The sequence below is a fragment of the Prorops nasuta genome, unplaced genomic scaffold (genome assembly GCF_024137725.1).
Source record: "Prorops nasuta isolate Cenicafe-Biocafe unplaced genomic scaffold, Cenicafe_Pnas_1.2 PNAS00020, whole genome shotgun sequence".
NCBI lineage: Eukaryota > Metazoa > Arthropoda > Insecta > Hymenoptera > Bethylidae > Prorops > Prorops nasuta.
The window spans coordinates 1,980-23,357 of NW_027116817.1; the positions used below are offsets into that span (position 1 = coordinate 1,980).

Here is a 21,378-nt window from a genome sequence, read left to right on the forward strand (position 1 = left end):
GGTCAACAAAAAAATTCCCTGTTAAACTTCAACTGCCCATGATCACCTTTGATCATGGTCGCAAGGTGATATCTTCACCGTAACACTTCGAAAAAAATCCTAAAAAATGTTTTTTTCGAAAATTTAGGTGTTTTTTTATGTTTCATTCGAGCATATCTCTTTTCCTGTGAGTTTTATCATGATTCTGGCAACGGATTCTGAAAGAGCATGCAATTTTACATCAGAATATGTGGTTCAAGAATTTTTTCAACGCCAATTACATAGGAAAAAATCACTTTGAAAACGTGCAAGAAATTTTGACATTTTGGACGTTAATGGGTTAAATAAGATGCTAGTTTGCCAGAGAAAGAGTTATAATGCAAACCTCGTGTTCAGAGTAACAGCTAAGAGAAAAGTGGAAAAAAGGGATAAATATAGAGGCAAACCTTCATTGTGGGGGGCTTTTCCGTGATTTAAGGCATAAGATCTTGAAAATAAAAGTATAGTAGTTGATGAATATTTTGATACAATCATGTATAAGTAAAGCTTTTAAAAAAGATCATCATTTTAATGTGGTATGTGTCATAGATAATGGGGTAATTAATCTGAGGAAACTGAAAGCTGTATAACTACAAAACTGTGGCTTCTATTGCATTCAGTTGCATTTTTTCTAGTTTGTATTAATGAAAAGTAATAAATAATGATTCTACTTTGCCAGAGAAATAGCCATAATGCAAATCTGACGTTGAGAGTAAGAACTAAGAGAAAGGTGGGAAAAGGGATGTATATAGAAGCAAACCTTTATATTGAAGGCCTAGAAAGTGATTTAGGACATAAGATCTTGGAAGTAGAAGTTCTTATAGTCGATAAATAATGAAATACAAACAAGTAGAAAAGTAAATAATTGAAATGACGAGCTCTTTTGGTTGTCACACTACTACACGATTTTATTCAACTATCCATCGACTACTCAACTTCTACTGCCAAGATTTTGTAACCCAAATCACTTGCATGGTCTCCACTATCAAGGTTTGTTTCTACATTCACCCCACTTTCAACCTTTTTCTAAACTGTTACTCTCAACATCAGCTGTGCAATATGGCCCTTTCCTTGGCAAACTAGCATCATTTTCATTTATATTTCATTAATATAAACTAAAAAATATACAACTGAATGCAATAGAACCCACAATTTTTTAATCATACAGCTTTTAGTTTCCACAAATTATTTACCACATTAAAATGATGATCTTTTTTAAAAGCTACACTTACACATGCTTGTAACAAAATACTCAATAACTATTAGACTTTCATTTCCAAGATCTTATGCCTCTTATCACCTGGAAGGCTTTCACAATCTGATAAGAAGCAAACCCTTGGATTTGAAAGGAAATGGAAAGAATGCATAGATCAGCTGTATCTTTCGCTGTCATCAAATAACATTTATTCTGGCATGAAGCATGCTCTGAAACTTGTTATCGATATTGGTTCTAACTGCATAATACATTCATAAAGTTTGGTAAAGGTTCAAATGACAGTAGTAAAAACTTTAAAGGACCATGAGCTATGATATCATGTGACCCATGGCCCTTTAAAACTTATACTGTTCTGCACTTTTACTACACTTTACAAATGCCTTATGATAATAGAAACATTATCGATATGAAGTTACAGAGTATACTGCATGCCAGGAGAAATGTTATGAGCTGAATGAAATTCATTCAGCTGAACCATGCTTTCGTCCCATCTAACCTGACTACGAAACTATTATTTTTACACAAAAAAGGGCATGCAAACTACAAATTATTATATTTTGGAACTAACCTGAGGTTTCCTGCAGCAAATCCAAAAAATTGCACCCACTAAACACTTCACTGAACACTATTTAAATAAAACTCACTCACGCACGTCCGACTTGAGAGATAGCTGAAAACCGTCTCAACGATGACAGCAGCGGAGCTTTTTATGCGTTCGCAAATCCCACTTGAAGTGTGTGCAAAATATATATTTTTTAAAAATCGTCTTCTCACGTTGTTTCTTCCCTCAAAATAAAATGTTAATTATATTTAAAAAGCTTCTACAAATAAATATTACTGTTATTAAAAATAAATTAAGTTTAGCGCGAATTGTGCGGAAGCTTGCCATTGGTCCATCGATCTGATAAGCTTGATTATTGGTCTATCGATCTGATAAGCTTTATCATTAGCCAAGAAGCTCTGCACATTGTTTGCTAATAAGAAGGTAACGTGCAGTGTTTCATTCCCTACGATTCCCACGAAGCACGTGGACCGCCCGAGTTTCAGCAGAAAAATGGTAAGTAATTTTAACATGATTGCATGCTAATACGTAATAGAAGTGATGTGTAATGTTCTTCCGCGATGATTTGCAATATATGTTTTGATAAGAATTTCCAGTTACGAATGCATGTATTGTTAACTGTAGAATATGTCATATTTATTGTATTTGTAACAATGCAACATGGCCGTATTTTTGTATTCTTGCTAGTAAGAACACAACAATACAGCCATGTTGCATTTGAACAAATACACGCAAATACGTCATATGGTTTCCAGTATATGCAATCGTAAGTGGACTTTCTTACTATCACATATGTGTTAAAACATTGCAGTAGCATATTACCCATCAAATCTTTCAAGCATGTGACATTTTAATAATATTTTTCTTGTTTTATTTTCAGAAAACCAGGAACTCTGAGGAGAAGAAGGAGGGAGGAGGCCAGAAGAGGGCTGCCTCGTCCAACCCCCCTTCGATCCCCGCCACTCCGCAGCCACCCACACCTCAACCACCACCGCCGCAGCCACCAACGCCGCAACCACCCACGCCGCATCCGCCTAGCGGCAAGGAGAAGGAGGGGGGGGGGGGGGGTCGAAGGTGACCCCGCAGACCGGAAAAGCGGGGGTTTTCAAAGGTCTGCGTGCCGCCCCCAAGCCAGGGGGATCCGCGGACCCTAAAAAAACCCTGCAGCGGCGGTCTTTGCCATCCCTGCGGTCTACCCCGAAGCCAGGGGTAGTCACCGTGACCCTGCCGACCACCCCCAAGCCAGGGGGGTCGGCAGGGACATCGCAAACTACCCCGAAGCTAGAGGTAGCCACAGTAAGGCAGGCCGGGCCGAAGTCTTCGGCCAATTCCAGGTCGAAGCCGGCAATTTTGCCGGCCGTTGTTCCGCATAGTGCGGTTCGTGGGCGGTCCCAAGAACCGGGACCGTCCCGAATCCGCACATACACTCTGGGAAAACGAATCGTTCCAAAATGTAAACACAAGTTAAAGGTGCCTTAGTTAGCTAGTGGACAAGACTTTTCCACGTCGCGCGGCTTACCTGCTATTGTACCGAGTCCCAAGCAATAAACAGAGGGCAATAAACCGACCGAAAATGACTAATCCTTCTATACCTGTCCTGCAATGATTAATAAAAAATTCTAATTTTAATATTATTAATTAAATATTTTTAAGATTATTATCAATACATTGCTTATATTTTTAAGATGAAAATGAACCCAAACACGAGGCTAATCACGCGATTATTTCTATATTAGTTGTATCTTATATTTCTCATTTTCATAAATTTTAATAACACTTTTTTTTTGAGTAATTTAGATAGGAATTTAAAGTATTTGCACATTTTTTAATTATATATTTAAATTAAATAAATTTTTATTTATCATTTAATATAATTTTTGCTACACAATCCATTTATTACTGTCTTAAAATATACGGACTCTTAAGATTACACAATTATCAATAAATTCATATACCAAAATAAAAAATATTGCGTTAATACATAAATAATTATAATATATCTCTTAACGCATACATACATTATAAAATTATAAATTTGTTGACTATATAATCATCAGATATAAGAAAGAACATTGTTTATATAGCAGCTGTAAAGGGGCCTTGTCATGTAATAAAAGTATTGAACTTACAATAAATAAATAAATAAATATTTTTAAATAAGCTCAATTTTGTCAAAGATTAAAAAAACGTTGTTCCTTTCGCAGCTGTATAGAGGCTTTGTCATATAATAAAGTTAGTCATGTTTTATATAAATAAATACATAAATATAAATATGTTCACTTTTTTGTCATAATATAAGAAAAATACATTATATATATAGCGGCTGTATAGAGGCCTTGTCATATTTTAAATTTAGTGAACTTCAATATTATAATTTTTATACTGCAATGGATATACAACCGTTTGAACCATCAGATAGAGTTTTAGATTCAGTGGATAATTTAAATACTTGTTTCAAGAACTCGAAGAAATAAATTGCACAACGCTATAATATTCTACCATCGTTTTATGAAAAAAATTAAACTAACAGCCAATCATAGAGAAAAAAGGATTTCATTCGCATCGAAATAATATTAAAAGTGTAGCATACATTTTGAGATAATGTTATATGGGCTGACAGAAAGTTTTTGTTTCAACGATGGATAACAGAGTGCATGTGTGTCGCGACAAATATGTTACCAAAAGATAGAAACAGCAGAATATGACAAAAGATAGAGTAAAGGAAAAGTCCATAAAATTGAAACAAAAATAATTTCAAAAGTTTACTGCAGCATTTTGGAAATACTCATGCTTCCACAGTGATCACAGGATATCCTGAAGATGATGTCCCAAAATTAAAACTCGTGCAAGATGATCGAAATCCAAAAGAATGATTTGCCAAATCCCCGAAGTAGATTCAATAAACTGGCAACGTCAACCCATTTGAATACATTGACAATAGCTGGGCCATGATGACACTACGGCAAGGTACAAGCAAGAAACATAGCTGATCTATAGTCAACAAAAATGAAAAAAAGGTTGACCTACACAATTTTTAAACTGTATAATTTAATTAGAAAAAGAAAAAAATTACCTTAACCCATTAACGTCCAAAATGTCAAAATTTCTTGCACGTTTTCAAAGTGATTTTTTCCTATGTAATTGGCGTTGAAAAAATTCTTGAACCACATATTCTGATGTAAAATTGCATGCTCTTTCAGAATCCGTTGCCAGAATCATGATAAAACTCACAGGAAAAGAGATATGCTCGATTGAAACATAAAAAACACCTAAATTTTCGAAAAAAAAATTTTTTAGGATTTTTTTTCGAAGTGTTACGGTGAAGATATCACCTTGCGACCATGATCAAAGGTGATCATGGGAGTTGAAGTTTAACAGGGAATTTTTTTGTTGACCTTGAACCATCGCTTCTTTACAAAATGGCGGAAAAAACGAATTTTTTTTTTTCAATCTTCATCAACTTTTTTCTCGAAATCTATGGTCTTTAGAAAAAAATTCATAAAAACAAAAATGCCTTAGAATCGCTCGAGGAACATTCTCCAATTTTTTCAGAATTTTTTGAGACAATTTTTGATTTTCCGGGAAACTTGTGAAATGGAATTTTCAAAAATGTCTCCAAAAATTCTGAAAAAATTTTAGGATGTTTCTCGAGTGCTTCTAAGACATTTTTGTTCTTATGAATTTTTTTCTAAAGTCCATAGATTTCGAGAAAAAAATTGATAAAGTTGAAAAAATAAAAATTCGTTTCGGCCGCTATGTTCTAAAAACCTATTGGTAAAAAACGATTTCTGTGCAAAATTTAGGAAGATTTTTTTACTCTTAGCGTTACCTAGAGACTACGGCGTGGACGTAGTAAAATTCTGTCTCCTTTGGGGTGCTTTTTTCCCGTGAGTCCCCTTGCCTCTCACGTCTCGGGGTGCTTGTTTTCCGTGAGTCCCCTTGCCTCTCACTTATTCATACTTTTAGGTGTGCTTTTTTAGCCAACATTTATTGCAAATATTTAAATTACATGTTTTGCAGAAAATTCTTGTTCTTATTGGACAGTTTCCATTCGAACAAATCCTCAATTTGTCACTATTAGATCGTCCATGTGCTTTACTTTTGCGACTACTTTTTTGTAAGTAGTATTTGGCAATCGAAATAGTGAACTCTTTTATTCCAACTTTTTTCTTTCCATCGTTAGCAGCATTGAAAATTACAAGAGAATTAGTAATAGACGCCTGTATAAGTCTCATAAAAACTACTCATGTCCATTTTTTTGATCGTATACTTGGGAGTATGTCATTGCAATGTCCGTCATGCAGGTCAATACCTCCCATGAATTTGTTATATAGGTGAAAAGCTTGCGGAAAAGGTATTTCAATTTTAGATTTAGCCTCTGCGCTGTATCTTTTTGAAATAGATAGAGGATTGACACCTGCTGCAGTTGAAGCTATTGAGACGGGCTTCGAATCCATGATAGTAATGAAATTTATGCCACTGTTTACGTCGTGCTTCACCACATATGTCCCTCTTGGAGCTTTCTTATCAAGCACATTTTTTTCTTTGACTCGATTATCTCTGATAGTACCAGTGCATTTCAAACGCAATTTCTTCAAATGTAATACCAAATCCATGTTCGTGAAGAAGTTGTCAAAGTACAGATGAAATTGAGAAATTTTGTTATAACTTATTATTTGAAAAAATGGTTGTAATAAATATAATACTACTCGTGAACCTAAAGCACATTTAGATAACTTATCTCCAATTTGAGAATTCTTGCCGCAATAAAGATCCAAATTCAGTAGATAGCCGTCCGAAGTACACAAGCCCCAAAATTTCAAACCAAATCTTATCGGTTTTCCTCGAATAAATTGTTTCAAAACAGTTTTTGCATAGGATTTGGCCATCATCTCATCAACGAATAGAGCAGTTCTCCATATTCCGAATTTCATGATGTTATTTTGAAAAAGTTTCAGTAGAGAACGAACGCGCCATCCTCGATCATTTGAATCTTTGTCTTTGTTTTTTGAAAACTTCAATTTAGATTTTGTGATTTCAAATTGTTGGCGAGACATTGCAGAAGAAACTACTTCATTAGATAAATACGGATCAGATGACCAGTAATCTCTCTGTGATTTTCTGGGATTGAATGTAGAAAAAATAACTATTCCAATAAAAGTATCAAGATCTTTCAATTTCAGATCATAACCATTGTCTTTACACGCATCAATAATATATTTTTTCATTTCAATAGAAAAAAAGGTTTCAAACAATTGAAAAGGTTCGCTCCTACGTATTTTCTTTTTTTGCGATTCGGACAATAATACTTTATCTTCACAAGAATCAGGGTGTAACTTTTCACTCTCAATCCAAGTGAATTCATGACCTTTTTCAAGTTTATCTTGTTTTTCAGAATAATTTGCACGAGCTTTATTGTAAGTGATATTGGGTATTTCATGTTCGCAATCTGAATCAAAATCGGAACCAGAATCATCGGAATCTGAATAGTCAGGATCCGGAATCAATACGTTGCGTTCTGAATCACTATCTGAAGAATCTGATTCATATTCAGAAGATCTTACACGTTTCCGCGACATAATGTATGAAATTAATGATTTCGTTTATTTATCACTCATCCGTATGTACAAAAATACGAAAGAAGAGAACAAAAAAAGACGAATATTCATGAATACATGAGACCAAAAATTACGCTTATCTGCCGAAATGAAATGGAAATAAAGGATGAAATTTTTGTCGGAATCTATAAGTCTTTGAAAAAAGAATGAAAATAAGTTAGAATCATTCGAGCAATATTGTAAAATTTTTTCCGAGTTTTCGTAGACAGAACGTTTTTTTACCAATAGGTTTTCAAAACATCGGCCGAAACGAATTTTTATTTTTTCAACTTTATCAATTTTTTTCTCGAAATCTATGGACTTTAGAAAAAAATTCATAAGAACAAAAATGTCTTAGAAGCACTCGAGAAACATCCTAAAATTTTTTCAGAATTTTTGGAGACATTTTTGAAAATTCCATTTCACAAGTTTCCCGGAAAATCAAAAATTGTCTCAAAAAATTCTGAAAGAATTGGAGAATGTTCCTCGAGCGATTCTAAGGCATTTTTGTTTGTATGAATTTTTTTCTAAAGACCATAGATTTCGAGAAAAATGTTGATGAAGATTGAAAAAAAAAATTTGTTTTTTCCGCCATTTTGTAAAGAAGCGATGGTTCAAGGTCAACAAAAAAATTCCCTGTTAAACTTCAACTCCCATGATCACCTTTGATCATGGTCGCAAGGTGATATCTTCACCGTAACACTTCGAAAAAAATCCTAAAAAATGTTTTTTTCGAAAATTTAGGTGTTTTTTATGTTTCATTCGAGCATATCTCTTTTCCTGTGAGTTTTATCATGATTCTGGCAACGGATTCTGAAAGAGCATGCAATTTTACATCAGAATATGTGGTTCAAGAATTTTTTCAACGCCAATTACATAGGAAAAAATCACTTTGAAAACGTGCAAGAAATTTTGACATTTTGGACGTTAATGGGTTAAATAAGATGCTAGTTTGCCAGAGAAAGAGTTATAATGCAAACCTCGTGTTCAGAGTAACAGCTAAGAGAAAAGTGGAAAAAGGGATAAATATAGAGGCAAACCTTCATTGTGGGGGGCTTTTCCGTGATTTAAGGCATAAGATCTTGAAAATAAAAGTATAGTAGTTGATGAATATTTTGATACAATCATGTATAAGTAAAGCTTTTAAAAAAGATCATCATTTTAATGTGGTATGTGTCATAGATAATGGGGTAATTAATCTGAGGAAACTGAAAGCTGTATAACTACAAAACTGTGGCTTCTATTGCATTCAGTTGCATTTTTTCTAGTTTGTATTAATGAAAAGTAATAAATAATGATTCTACTTTGCCAGAGAAATAGCCATAATGCAAATCTGACGTTGAGAGTAAGAACTAAGAGAAAGGTGGGAAAAGGGATGTATATAGAAGCAAACCTTTATATTGAAGGCCTAGAAAGTGATTTAGGACATAAGATCTTGGAAGTAGAAGTTCTTATAGTCGATAAATAATGAAATACAAACAAGTAGAAAAGTAAATAATTGAAATGACGAGCTCTTTTGGTTGTCACACTACTACACGATTTTATTCAACTATCCATCGACTACTCAACTTCTACTGCCAAGATTTTGTAACCCAAATCACTTGCATGGTCTCCACTATCAAGGTTTGTTTCTACATTCACCCCACTTTCAACCTTTTTCTAAACTGTTACTCTCAACATCAGCTGTGCAATATGGCCCTTTCCTTGGCAAACTAGCATCATTTTCATTTATATTTCATTAATATAAACTAAAAAATATACAACTGAATGCAATAGAACCCACAATTTTTTAATCATACAGCTTTTAGTTTCCACAAATTATTTACCACATTAAAATGATGATCTTTTTTAAAAGCTACACTTACACATGCTTGTAACAAAATACTCAATAACTATTAGACTTTCATTTCCAAGATCTTATGCCTCTTATCACCTGGAAGGCTTTCACAATCTGATAAGAAGCAAACCCTTGGATTTGAAAGGAAATGGAAAGAATGCATAGATCAGCTGTATCTTTCGCTGTCATCAAATAACATTTATTCTGGCATGAAGCATGCTCTGAAACTTGTTATCGATATTGGTTCTAACTGCATAATACATTCATAAAGTTTGGTAAAGGTTCAAATGACAGTAGTAAAAACTTTAAAGGACCATGAGCTATGATATCATGTGACCCATGGCCCTTTAAAACTTATACTGTTCTGCACTTTTACTACACTTTACAAATGCCTTATGATAATAGAAACATTATCGATATGAAGTTACAGAGTATACTGCATGCCAGGAGAAATGTTATGAGCTGAATGAAATTCATTCAGCTGAACCATGCTTTCGTCCCATCTAACCTGACTACGAAACTATTATTTTTACACAAAAAAGGGCATGCAAACTACAAATTATTATATTTTGGAACTAACCTGAGGTTTCCTGCAGCAAATCCAAAAAATTGCACCCACTAAACACTTCACTGAACACTATTTAAATAAAACTCACTCACGCACGTCCGACTTGAGAGATAGCTGAAAACCGTCTCAACGATGACAGCAGCGGAGCTTTTTATGCGTTCGCAAATCCCACTTGAAGTGTGTGCAAAATATATATTTTTTAAAAATCGTCTTCTCACGTTGTTTCTTCCCTCAAAATAAAATGTTAATTATATTTAAAAAGCTTCTACAAATAAATATTACTGTTATTAAAAATAAATTAAGTTTAGCGCGAATTGTGCGGAAGCTTGCCATTGGTCCATCGATCTGATAAGCTTGATTATTGGTCTATCGATCTGATAAGCTTTATCATTAGCCAAGAAGCTCTGCACATTGTTTGCTAATAAGAAGGTAACGTGCAGTGTTTCATTCCCTACGATTCCCACGAAGCACGTGGACCGCCCGAGTTTCAGCAGAAAAATGGTAAGTAATTTTAACATGATTGCATGCTAATACGTAATAGAAGTGATGTGTAATGTTCTTCCGCGATGATTTGCAATATATGTTTTGATAAGAATTTCCAGTTACGAATGCATGTATTGTTAACTGTAGAATATGTCATATTTATTGTATTTGTAACAATGCAACATGGCCGTATTTTTGTATTCTTGCTAGTAAGAACACAACAATACAGCCATGTTGCATTTGAACAAATACACGCAAATACGTCATATGGTTTCCAGTATATGCAATCGTAAGTGGACTTTCTTACTATCACATATGTGTTAAAACATTGCAGTAGCATATTACCCATCAAATCTTTCAAGCATGTGACATTTTAATAATATTTTTCTTGTTTTATTTTCAGAAAACCAGGAACTCTGAGGAGAAGAAGGAGGGAGGAGGCCAGAAGAGGGCTGCCTCGTCCAACCCCCCTTCGATCCCCGCCACTCCGCAGCCACCCACACCTCAACCACCACCGCCGCAGCCACCAACGCCGCAACCACCCACGCCGCATCCGCCTAGCGGCAAGGAGAAGGAGGGGGGGGGGGGGGGTCGAAGGTGACCCCGCAGACCGGAAAAGCGGGGGTTTTCAAAGGTCTGCGTGCCGCCCCCAAGCCAGGGGGATCCGCGGACCCTAAAAAAACCCTGCAGCGGCGGTCTTTGCCATCCCTGCGGTCTACCCCGAAGCCAGGGGTAGTCACCGTGACCCTGCCGACCACCCCCAAGCCAGGGGGGTCGGCAGGGACATCGCAAACTACCCCGAAGCTAGAGGTAGCCACAGTAAGGCAGGCCGGGCCGAAGTCTTCGGCCAATTCCAGGTCGAAGCCGGCAATTTTGCCGGCCGTTGTTCCGCATAGTGCGGTTCGTGGGCGGTCCCAAGAACCGGGACCGTCCCGAATCCGCACATACACTCTGGGAAAACGAATCGTTCCAAAATGTAAACACAAGTTAAAGGTGCCTTAGTTAGCTAGTGGACAAGACTTTTCCACGTCGCGCGGCTTACCTGCTATTGTACCGAGTCCCAAGCAATAAACAGAGGGCAATAAACCGACCGAAAATGACTAATCCTTCTATACCTGTCCTGCAATGATTAATAAAAAATTCTAATTTTAATATTATTAATTAAATATTTTTAAGATTATTATCAATACATTGCTTATATTTTTAAGATGAAAATGAACCCAAACACGAGGCTAATCACGCGATTATTTCTATATTAGTTGTATCTTATATTTCTCATTTTCATAAATTTTAATAACACTTTTTTTTTGAGTAATTTAGATAGGAATTTAAAGTATTTGCACATTTTTTAATTATATATTTAAATTAAATAAATTTTTATTTATCATTTAATATAATTTTTGCTACACAATCCATTTATTACTGTCTTAAAATATACGGACTCTTAAGATTACACAATTATCAATAAATTCATATACCAAAATAAAAAATATTGCGTTAATACATAAATAATTATAATATATCTCTTAACGCATACATACATTATAAAATTATAAATTTGTTGACTATATAATCATCAGATATAAGAAAGAACATTGTTTATATAGCAGCTGTAAAGGGGCCTTGTCATGTAATAAAAGTATTGAACTTACAATAAATAAATAAATAAATATTTTTAAATAAGCTCAATTTTGTCAAAGATTAAAAAAACGTTGTTCCTTTCGCAGCTGTATAGAGGCTTTGTCATATAATAAAGTTAGTCATGTTTTATATAAATAAATACATAAATATAAATATGTTCACTTTTTTGTCATAATATAAGAAAAATACATTATATATATAGCGGCTGTATAGAGGCCTTGTCATATTTTAAATTTAGTGAACTTCAATATTATAATTTTTATACTGCAATGGATATACAACCGTTTGAACCATCAGATAGAGTTTTAGATTCAGTGGATAATTTAAATACTTGTTTCAAGAACTCGAAGAAATAAATTGCACAACGCTATAATATTCTACCATCGTTTTATGAAAAAAATTAAACTAACAGCCAATCATAGAGAAAAAAGGATTTCATTCGCATCGAAATAATATTAAAAGTGTAGCATACATTTTGAGATAATGTTATATGGGCTGACAGAAAGTTTTTGTTTCAACGATGGATAACAGAGTGCATGTGTGTCGCGACAAATATGTTACCAAAAGATAGAAACAGCAGAATATGACAAAAGATAGAGTAAAGGAAAAGTCCATAAAATTGAAACAAAAATAATTTCAAAAGTTTACTGCAGCATTTTGGAAATACTCATGCTTCCACAGTGATCACAGGATATCCTGAAGATGATGTCCCAAAATTAAAACTCGTGCAAGATGATCGAAATCCAAAAGAATGATTTGCCAAATCCCCGAAGTAGATTCAATAAACTGGCAACGTCAACCCATTTGAATACATTGACAATAGCTGGGCCATGATGACACTACGGCAAGGTACAAGCAAGAAACATAGCTGATCTATAGTCAACAAAAATGAAAAAAAGGTTGACCTACACAATTTTTAAACTGTATAATTTAATTAGAAAAAGAAAAAAATTACCTTAACCCATTAACGTCCAAAATGTCAAAATTTCTTGCACGTTTTCAAAGTGATTTTTTCCTATGTAATTGGCGTTGAAAAAATTCTTGAACCACATATTCTGATGTAAAATTGCATGCTCTTTCAGAATCCGTTGCCAGAATCATGATAAAACTCACAGGAAAAGAGATATGCTCGATTGAAACATAAAAAACACCTAAATTTTCGAAAAAAAAATTTTTTAGGATTTTTTTTCGAAGTGTTACGGTGAAGATATCACCTTGCGACCATGATCAAAGGTGATCATGGGAGTTGAAGTTTAACAGGGAATTTTTTTGTTGACCTTGAACCATCGCTTCTTTACAAAATGGCGGAAAAAACGAATTTTTTTTTTTCAATCTTCATCAACTTTTTTCTCGAAATCTATGGTCTTTAGAAAAAAATTCATAAAAACAAAAATGCCTTAGAATCGCTCGAGGAACATTCTCCAATTTTTTCAGAATTTTTTGAGACAATTTTTGATTTTCCGGGAAACTTGTGAAATGGAATTTTCAAAAATGTCTCCAAAAATTCTGAAAAAATTTTAGGATGTTTCTCGAGTGCTTCTAAGACATTTTTGTTCTTATGAATTTTTTTCTAAAGTCCATAGATTTCGAGAAAAAAATTGATAAATTTGAAAAAATAAAAATTCGTTTCGGCCGCTATGTTCTAAAAACCTATTGGTAAAAAACGATTTCTGTGCAAATTTTAGGAAGATTTTTTTACTCTTAGCGTTACCTAGAGACTACGGCGTGGACGTAGTAAAATTCTGTCTCCTTTGGGGTGCTTTTTTCCCGTGAGTCCCCTTGCCTCTCACGTCTCGGGGTGCTTGTTTTCCGTGAGTCCCCTTGCCTCTCACTTATTCATACTTTTAGGTGTGCTTTTTTAGCCAACATTTATTGCAAATATTTAAATTACATGTTTTGCAGAAAATTCTTGTTCTTATTGGACAGTTTTCATTCGAACAAATCCTCAATTTGTCACTATTAGATCGTCCATGTGCTTTACTTTTGCGACTACTTTTTTGTAAGTAGTATTTGGCAATCGAAATAGTGAACTCTTTTATTCCAACTTTTTTCTTTCCATCGTTAGCAGCATTGAAAATTACAAGAGAATTAGTAATAGACGCCTGTATAAGTCTCATAAAAACTACTCATGTCCATTTTTTTGATCGTATACTTGGGAGTATGTCATTGCAATGTCCGTCATGCAGGTCAATACCTCCCATGAATTTGTTATATAGGTGAAAAGCTTGCGGAAAAGGTATTTCAATTTTAGATTTAGCCTCTGCGCTGTATCTTTTTGAAATAGATAGAGGATTGACACCTGCTGCAGTTGAAGCTATTGAGACGGGCTTCGAATCCATGATAGTAATGAAATTTATGCCACTGTTTACGTCGTGCTTCACCACATATGTCCCTCTTGGAGCTTTCTTATCAAGCACATTTTTTTCTTTGACTCGATTATCTCTGATAGTACCAGTGCATTTCAAACGCAATTTCTTCAAATGTAATACCAAATCCATGTTCGTGAAGAAGTTATCAAAGTACAGATGAAATTGAGAAATTTTGTTATAACTTATTATTTGAAAAAATGGTTGTAATAAATATAATACTACTCGTGAACCTAAAGCACATTTAGATAACTTATCTCCAATTTGAGAATTCTTGCCGCAATAAAGATCCAAATTCAGTAGATAGCCGTCCGAAGTACACAAGCCCCAAAATTTCAAACCAAATCTTATCGGTTTTCCTCGAATAAATTGTTTCAAAACAGTTTTTGCATAGGATTTGGCCATCATCTCATCAACGAATAGAGCAGTTCTCCATATTCCGAATTTCATGATGTTATTTTGAAAAAGTTTCAGTAGAGAACGAACGCGCCATCCTCGATCATTTGAATCTTTGTCTTTGTTTTTTGAAAACTTCAATTTAGATTTTGTGATTTCAAATTGTTGGCGAGACATTGCAGAAGAAACTACTTCATTAGATAAATACGGATCAGATGACCAGTAATCTCTCTGTGATTTTCTGGGATTGAATGTAGAAAAAATAACTATTCCAATAAAAGTATCAAGATCTTTCAATTTCAGATCATAACCATTGTCTTTACACGCATCAATAATATATTTTTTCATTTCAATAGAAAAAAAGGTTTCAAACAATTGAAAAGGTTCGCTCCTACGTATTTTCTTTTTTTGCGATTCGGACAATAATACTTTATCTTCACAAGAATCAGGGTGTAACTTTTCACTCTCAATCCAAGTGAATTCATGACCTTTTTCAAGTTTATCTTGTTTTTCAGAATAATTTGCACGAGCTTTATTGTAAGTGATATTGGGTATTTCATGTTCGCAATCTGAATCAAAATCGGAACCAGAATCATCGGAATCTGAATAGTCAGGATCCGGAATCAATACGTTGCGTTCTGAATCACTATCTGAAGAATCTGATTCATATTCAGAAGATCTTACACGTTTCCGCGACATAATGTATGAAATTAATGATTTCGTTTATTTATCACTCATCCGTATGTACAAAAATACGAAAGAAGAGAACAAAAAAAGACGAATATTCATGAATACATGAGACCAAAAATTACGCTTATCTGCCGAAATGAAATGGAAATAAAGGATGAAATTTTTGTCGGAATCTATAAGTCTTTGAAAAAAGAATGAAAATAAGTTAGAATCATTCGAGCAATATTGTAAAATTTTTTCCGAGTTTTCGTAGACAGAACGTTTTTTTACCAATAGGTTTTCAAAACATCGGCCGAAACGAATTTTTATTTTTTCAACTTTATCAATTTTTTTCTCGAAATCTATGGACTTTAGAAAAAAATTCATAAGAACAAAAATGTCTTAGAAGCACTCGAGAAACATCCTAAAATTTTTTCAGAATTTTTGGAGACATTTTTGAAAATTCCATTTCACAAGTTTCCCGGAAAATCAAAAATTGTCTCAAAAAATTCTGAAAGAATTGGAGAATGTTCCTCGAGCGATTCTAAGGCATTTTTGTTTGTATGAATTTTTTTCTAAAGACCATAGATTTCGAGAAAAATGTTGATGAAGATTGAAAAAAAAAATTTGTTTTTTCCGCCATTTTGTAAAGAAGCGATGGTTCAAGGTCAACAAAAAAATTCCCTGTTAAACTTCAACTCCCATGATCACCTTTGATCATGGTCGCAAGGTGATATCTTCACCGTAACACTTCGAAAAAAATCCTAAAAAATGTTTTTTTCGAAAATTTAGGTGTTTTTTATGTTTCATTCGAGCATATCTCTTTTCCTGTGAGTTTTATCATGATTCTGGCAACGGATTCTGAAAGAGCATGCAATTTTACATCAGAATATGTGGTTCAAGAATTTTTTCAACGCCAATTACATAGGAAAAAATCACTTTGAAAACGTGCAAGAAATTTTGACATTTTGGACGTTAATGGGTTAAATAAGATGCTAGTTTGCCAGAGAAAGAGTTATAATGCAAACCTCGTGTTCAGAGTAACAGCTAAGAGAAAAGTGGAAAAAGGGATAAATATAGAGGCAAACCTTCATTGTGGGGGGCTTTTCCGTGATTTAAGGCATAAGATCTTGAAAATAAAAGTATAGTAGTTGATGAATATTTTGATACAATCATGTATAAGTAAAGCTTTTAAAAAAGATCATCATTTTAATGTGGTATGTGTCATAGATAATGGGGTAATTAATCTGAGGAAACTGAAAGCTGTATAACTACAAAACTGTGGCTTCTATTGCATTCAGTTGCATTTTTTCTAGTTTGTATTAATGAAAAGTAATAAATAATGATTCTACTTTGCCAGAGAAATAGCCATAATGCAAATCTGACGTTGAGAGTAAGAACTAAGAGAAAGGTGGGAAAAGGGATGTATATAGAAGCAAACCTTTATATTGAAGGCCTAGAAAGTGATTTAGGACATAAGATCTTGGAAGTAGAAGTTCTTATAGTCGATAAATAATGAAATACAAACAAGTAGAAAAGTAAATAATTGAAATGACGAGCTCTTTTGGTTGTCACACTACTACACGATTTTATTCAACTATCCATCGACTACTCAACTTCTACTGCCAAGATTTTGTAACCCAAATCACTTGCATGGTCTCCACTATCAAGGTTTGTTTCTACATTCACCCCACTTTCAACCTTTTTCTAAACTGTTACTCTCAACATCAGCTGTGCAATATGGCCCTTTCCTTGGCAAACTAGCATCATTTTCATTTATATTTCATTAATATAAACTAAAAAATATACAACTGAATGCAATAGAACCCACAATTTTTTAATCATACAGCTTTTAGTTTCCACAAATTATTTACCACATTAAAATGATGATCTTTTTTAAAAGCTACACTTACACATGCTTGTAACAAAATACTCAATAACTATTAGACTTTCATTTCCAAGATCTTATGCCTCTTATCACCTGGAAGGCTTTCACAATCTGATAAGAAGCAAACCCTTGGATTTGAAAGGAAATGGAAAGAATGCATAGATCAGCTGTATCTTTCGCTGTCATCAAATAACATTTATTCTGGCATGAAGCATGCTCTGAAACTTGTTATCGATATTGGTTCTAACTGCATAATACATTCATAAAGTTTGGTAAAGGTTCAAATGACAGTAGTAAAAACTTTAAAGGACCATGAGCTATGATATCATGTGACCCATGGCCCTTTAAAACTTATACTGTTCTGCACTTTTACTACACTTTACAAATGCCTTATGATAATAGAAACATTATCGATATGAAGTTACAGAGTATACTGCATGCCAGGAGAAATGTTATGAGCTGAATGAAATTCATTCAGCTGAACCATGCTTTCGTCCCATCTAACCTGACTACGAAACTATTATTTTTACACAAAAAAGGGCATGCAAACTACAAATTATTATATTTTGGAACTAACCTGAGGTTTCCTGCAGCAAATCCAAAAAATTGCACCCACTAAACACTTCACTGAACACTATTTAAATAAAACTCACTCACGCACGTCCGACTTGAGAGATAGCTGAAAACCGTCTCAACGATGACAGCAGCGGAGCTTTTTATGCGTTCGCAAATCCCACTTGAAGTGTGTGCAAAATATATATTTTTTAAAAATCGTCTTCTCACGTTGTTTCTTCCCTCAAAATAAAATGTTAATTATATTTAAAAAGCTTCTACAAATAAATATTACTGTTATTAAAAATAAATTAAGTTTAGCGCGAATTGTGCGGAAGCTTGCCATTGGTCCATCGATCTGATAAGCTTGATTATTGGTCTATCGATCTGATAAGCTTTATCATTAGCCAAGAAGCTCTGCACATTGTTTGCTAATAAGAAGGTAACGTGCAGTGTTTCATTCCCTACGATTCCCACGAAGCACGTGGACCGCCCGAGTTTCAGCAGAAAAATGGTAAGTAATTTTAACATGATTGCATGCTAATACGTAATAGAAGTGATGTGTAATGTTCTTCCGCGATGATTTGCAATATATGTTTTGATAAGAATTTCCAGTTACGAATGCATGTATTGTTAACTGTAGAATATGTCATATTTATTGTATTTGTAACAATGCAACATGGCCGTATTTTTGTATTCTTGCTAGTAAGAACACAACAATACAGCCATGTTGCATTTGAACAAATACACGCAAATACGTCATATGGTTTCCAGTATATGCAATCGTAAGTGGACTTTCTTACTATCACATATGTGTTAAAACATTGCAGTAGCATATTACCCATCAAATCTTTCAAGCATGTGACATTTTAATAATATTTTTCTTGTTTTATTTTCAGAAAACCAGGAACTCTGAGGAGAAGAAGGAGGGAGGAGGCCAGAAGAGGGCTGCCTCGTCCAACCCCCCTTCGATCCCCGCCACTCCGCAGCCACCAACGCCGCAACCACCCACGCCGCATCCGCCTAGCGGCAAGGAGAAGGAGGGGGGGGGGGGTCGAAGGTGACCCCGCAGACCGGAAAAGCGGGGGTTTTCAAAGGTCTGCGTGCCGCCCCCAAGCCAGGGGGATCCGCGGACCCTAAAAAAACCCTGCAGCGGCGGTCTTTGCCATCCCTGCGGTCTACCCCGAAGCCAGGGGTAGTCACCGTGACCCTGCCGACCACCCCCAAGCCAGGGGGGTCGGCAGGGACATCGCAAACTACCCCGAAGCTAGAGGTAGCCACAGTAAGGCAGGCCGGGCCGAAGTCTTCGGCCAATTCCAGGTCGAAGCCGGCAATTTTGCCGGCCGTTGTTCCGCATAGTGCGGTTCGTGGGCGGTCCCAAGAACCGGGACCGTCCCGAATCCGCACATACACTCTGGGAAAACGAATCGTTCCAAAATGTAAACACAAGTTAAAGGTGCCTTAGTTAGCTAGTGGACAAGACTTTTCCACGTCGCGCGGCTTACCTGCTATTGTACCGAGTCCCAAGCAATAAACAGAGGGCAATAAACCGACCGAAAATGACTAATCCTTCTATACCTGTCCTGCAATGATTAATAAAAAATTCTAATTTTAATATTATTAATTAAATATTTTTAAGATTATTATCAATACATTGCTTATATTTTTAAGATGAAAATGAACCCAAACACGAGGCTAATCACGCGATTATTTCTATATTAGTTGTATCTTATATTTCTCATTTTCATAAATTTTAATAACACTTTTTTTTTGAGTAATTTAGATAGGAATTTAAAGTATTTGCACATTTTTTAATTATATATTTAAATTAAATAAATTTTTATTTATCATTTAATATAATTTTTGCTACACAATCCATTTATTACTGTCTTAAAATATACGGACTCTTAAGATTACACAATTATCAATAAATTCATATACCAAAATAAAAAATATTGCGTTAATACATAAATAATTATAATATATCTCTTAACGCATACATACATTATAAAATTATAAATTTGTTGACTATATAATCATCAGATATAAGAAAGAACATTGTTTATATAGCAGCTGTAAAGGGGCCTTGTCATGTAATAAAAGTATTGAACTTACAATAAATAAATAAATAAATATTTTTAAATAAGCTCAATTTTGTCAAAGATTAAAAAAACGTTGTTCCTTTCGCAGCTGTATAGAGGCTTTGTCATATAATAAAGTTAGTCATGTTTTATATAAATAAATACATAAATATAAATATGTTCACTTTTTTGTCATAATATAAGAAAAATACATTATATATATAGCGGCTGTATAGAGGCCTTGTCATATTTTAAATTTAGTGAACTTCAATATTATAATTTTTATACTGCAATGGATATACAACCGTTTGAACCATCAGATAGAGTTTTAGATTCAGTGGATAATTTAAATACTTGTTTCAAGAACTCGAAGAAATAAATTGCACAACGCTATAATATTCTACCATCGTTTTATGAAAAAAATTAAACTAACAGCCAATCATAGAGAAAAAAGGATTTCATTCGCATCGAAATAATATTAAAAGTGTAGCATACATTTTGAGATAATGTTATATGGGCTGACAGAAAGTTTTTGTTTCAACGATGGATAACAGAGTGCATGTGTGTCGCGACAAATATGTTACCAAAAGATAGAAGCAGCAGAATATGACAAAAGATAGAGTAAAGGAAAAGTCCATAAAATTGAAACAAAAATAATTTCAAAAGTTTACTGCAGCATTTTGGAAATACTCATGCTTCCACAGTGATCACAGGATATCCTGAAGATGATGTCCCAAAATTAAAACTCGTGCAAGATGATCGAAATCCAAAAGAATGATTTGCCAAATCCCCAAAGTAGATTCAATAAACTGGCAACGTCAACCCATTTGAATACATTGACAATAGCTGGGCCATGATGACACTACGGCAAGGTACAAGCAAGAAACATAGCTGATCTATAGTCAACAAAAATGAAAAAAAGGTTGACCTACACAATTTTTAAACTGTATAATTTAATTAGAAAAAGAAAAAAATTACCTTAACCCATTAACGTCCAAAATGTCAAAATTTCTTGCACGTTTTCAAAGTGATTTTTTCCTATGTAATTGGCGTTGAAAAAATTCTTGAACCACATATTCTGATGTAAAATTGCATGCTCTTTCAGAATCCGTTGCCAGAATCATGATAAAACTCACAGGAAAAGAGATATGCTCGATTGAAACATAAAAAACACCTAAATTTTCGAAAAAAAAATTTTTTAGGATTTTTTTTCGAAGTGTTACGGTGAAGATATCACCTTGCGACCATGATCAAAGGTGATCATGGGAGTTGAAGTTTAACAGGGAATTTTTTTGTTGACCTTGAACCATCGCTTCTTTACAAAATGGCGGAAAAAACGAATTTTTTTTTTTCAATCTTCATCAACTTTTTTCTCGAAATCTATGGTCTTTAGAAAAAAATTCATAAAAACAAAAATGCCTTAGAATCGCTCGAGGAACATTCTCCAATTTTTTCAGAATTTTTTGAGACAATTTTTGATTTTCCGGGAAACTTGTGAAATGGA

The 21,378-nt window shown here is 34.3% G+C and overlaps 1 protein-coding gene across 1 annotated transcript in view; it reads left to right on the top strand.

Annotated features, from left to right (window-relative positions):
* Positions 1 to 2,676: 2,676 nt before the first annotated feature.
* Positions 2,677 to 21,378, top strand: part of LOC136780726 (uncharacterized) — a gene marked incomplete at its 5' end in the record, with an annotated part of 32,239 nt that continues 13,537 nt past the window's right edge. Inside the window, 3 exons of the mRNA XM_066739281.1 lie at positions 2,677 to 2,836; positions 10,560 to 10,570; positions 10,685 to 10,844. Coding sequence (XP_066595378.1) covers positions 2,677 to 2,836; positions 10,560 to 10,570; positions 10,685 to 10,844 — 331 coding nt within the window. The remainder of the gene's footprint in view (positions 2,837 to 10,559; positions 10,571 to 10,684; positions 10,845 to 21,378) is intronic.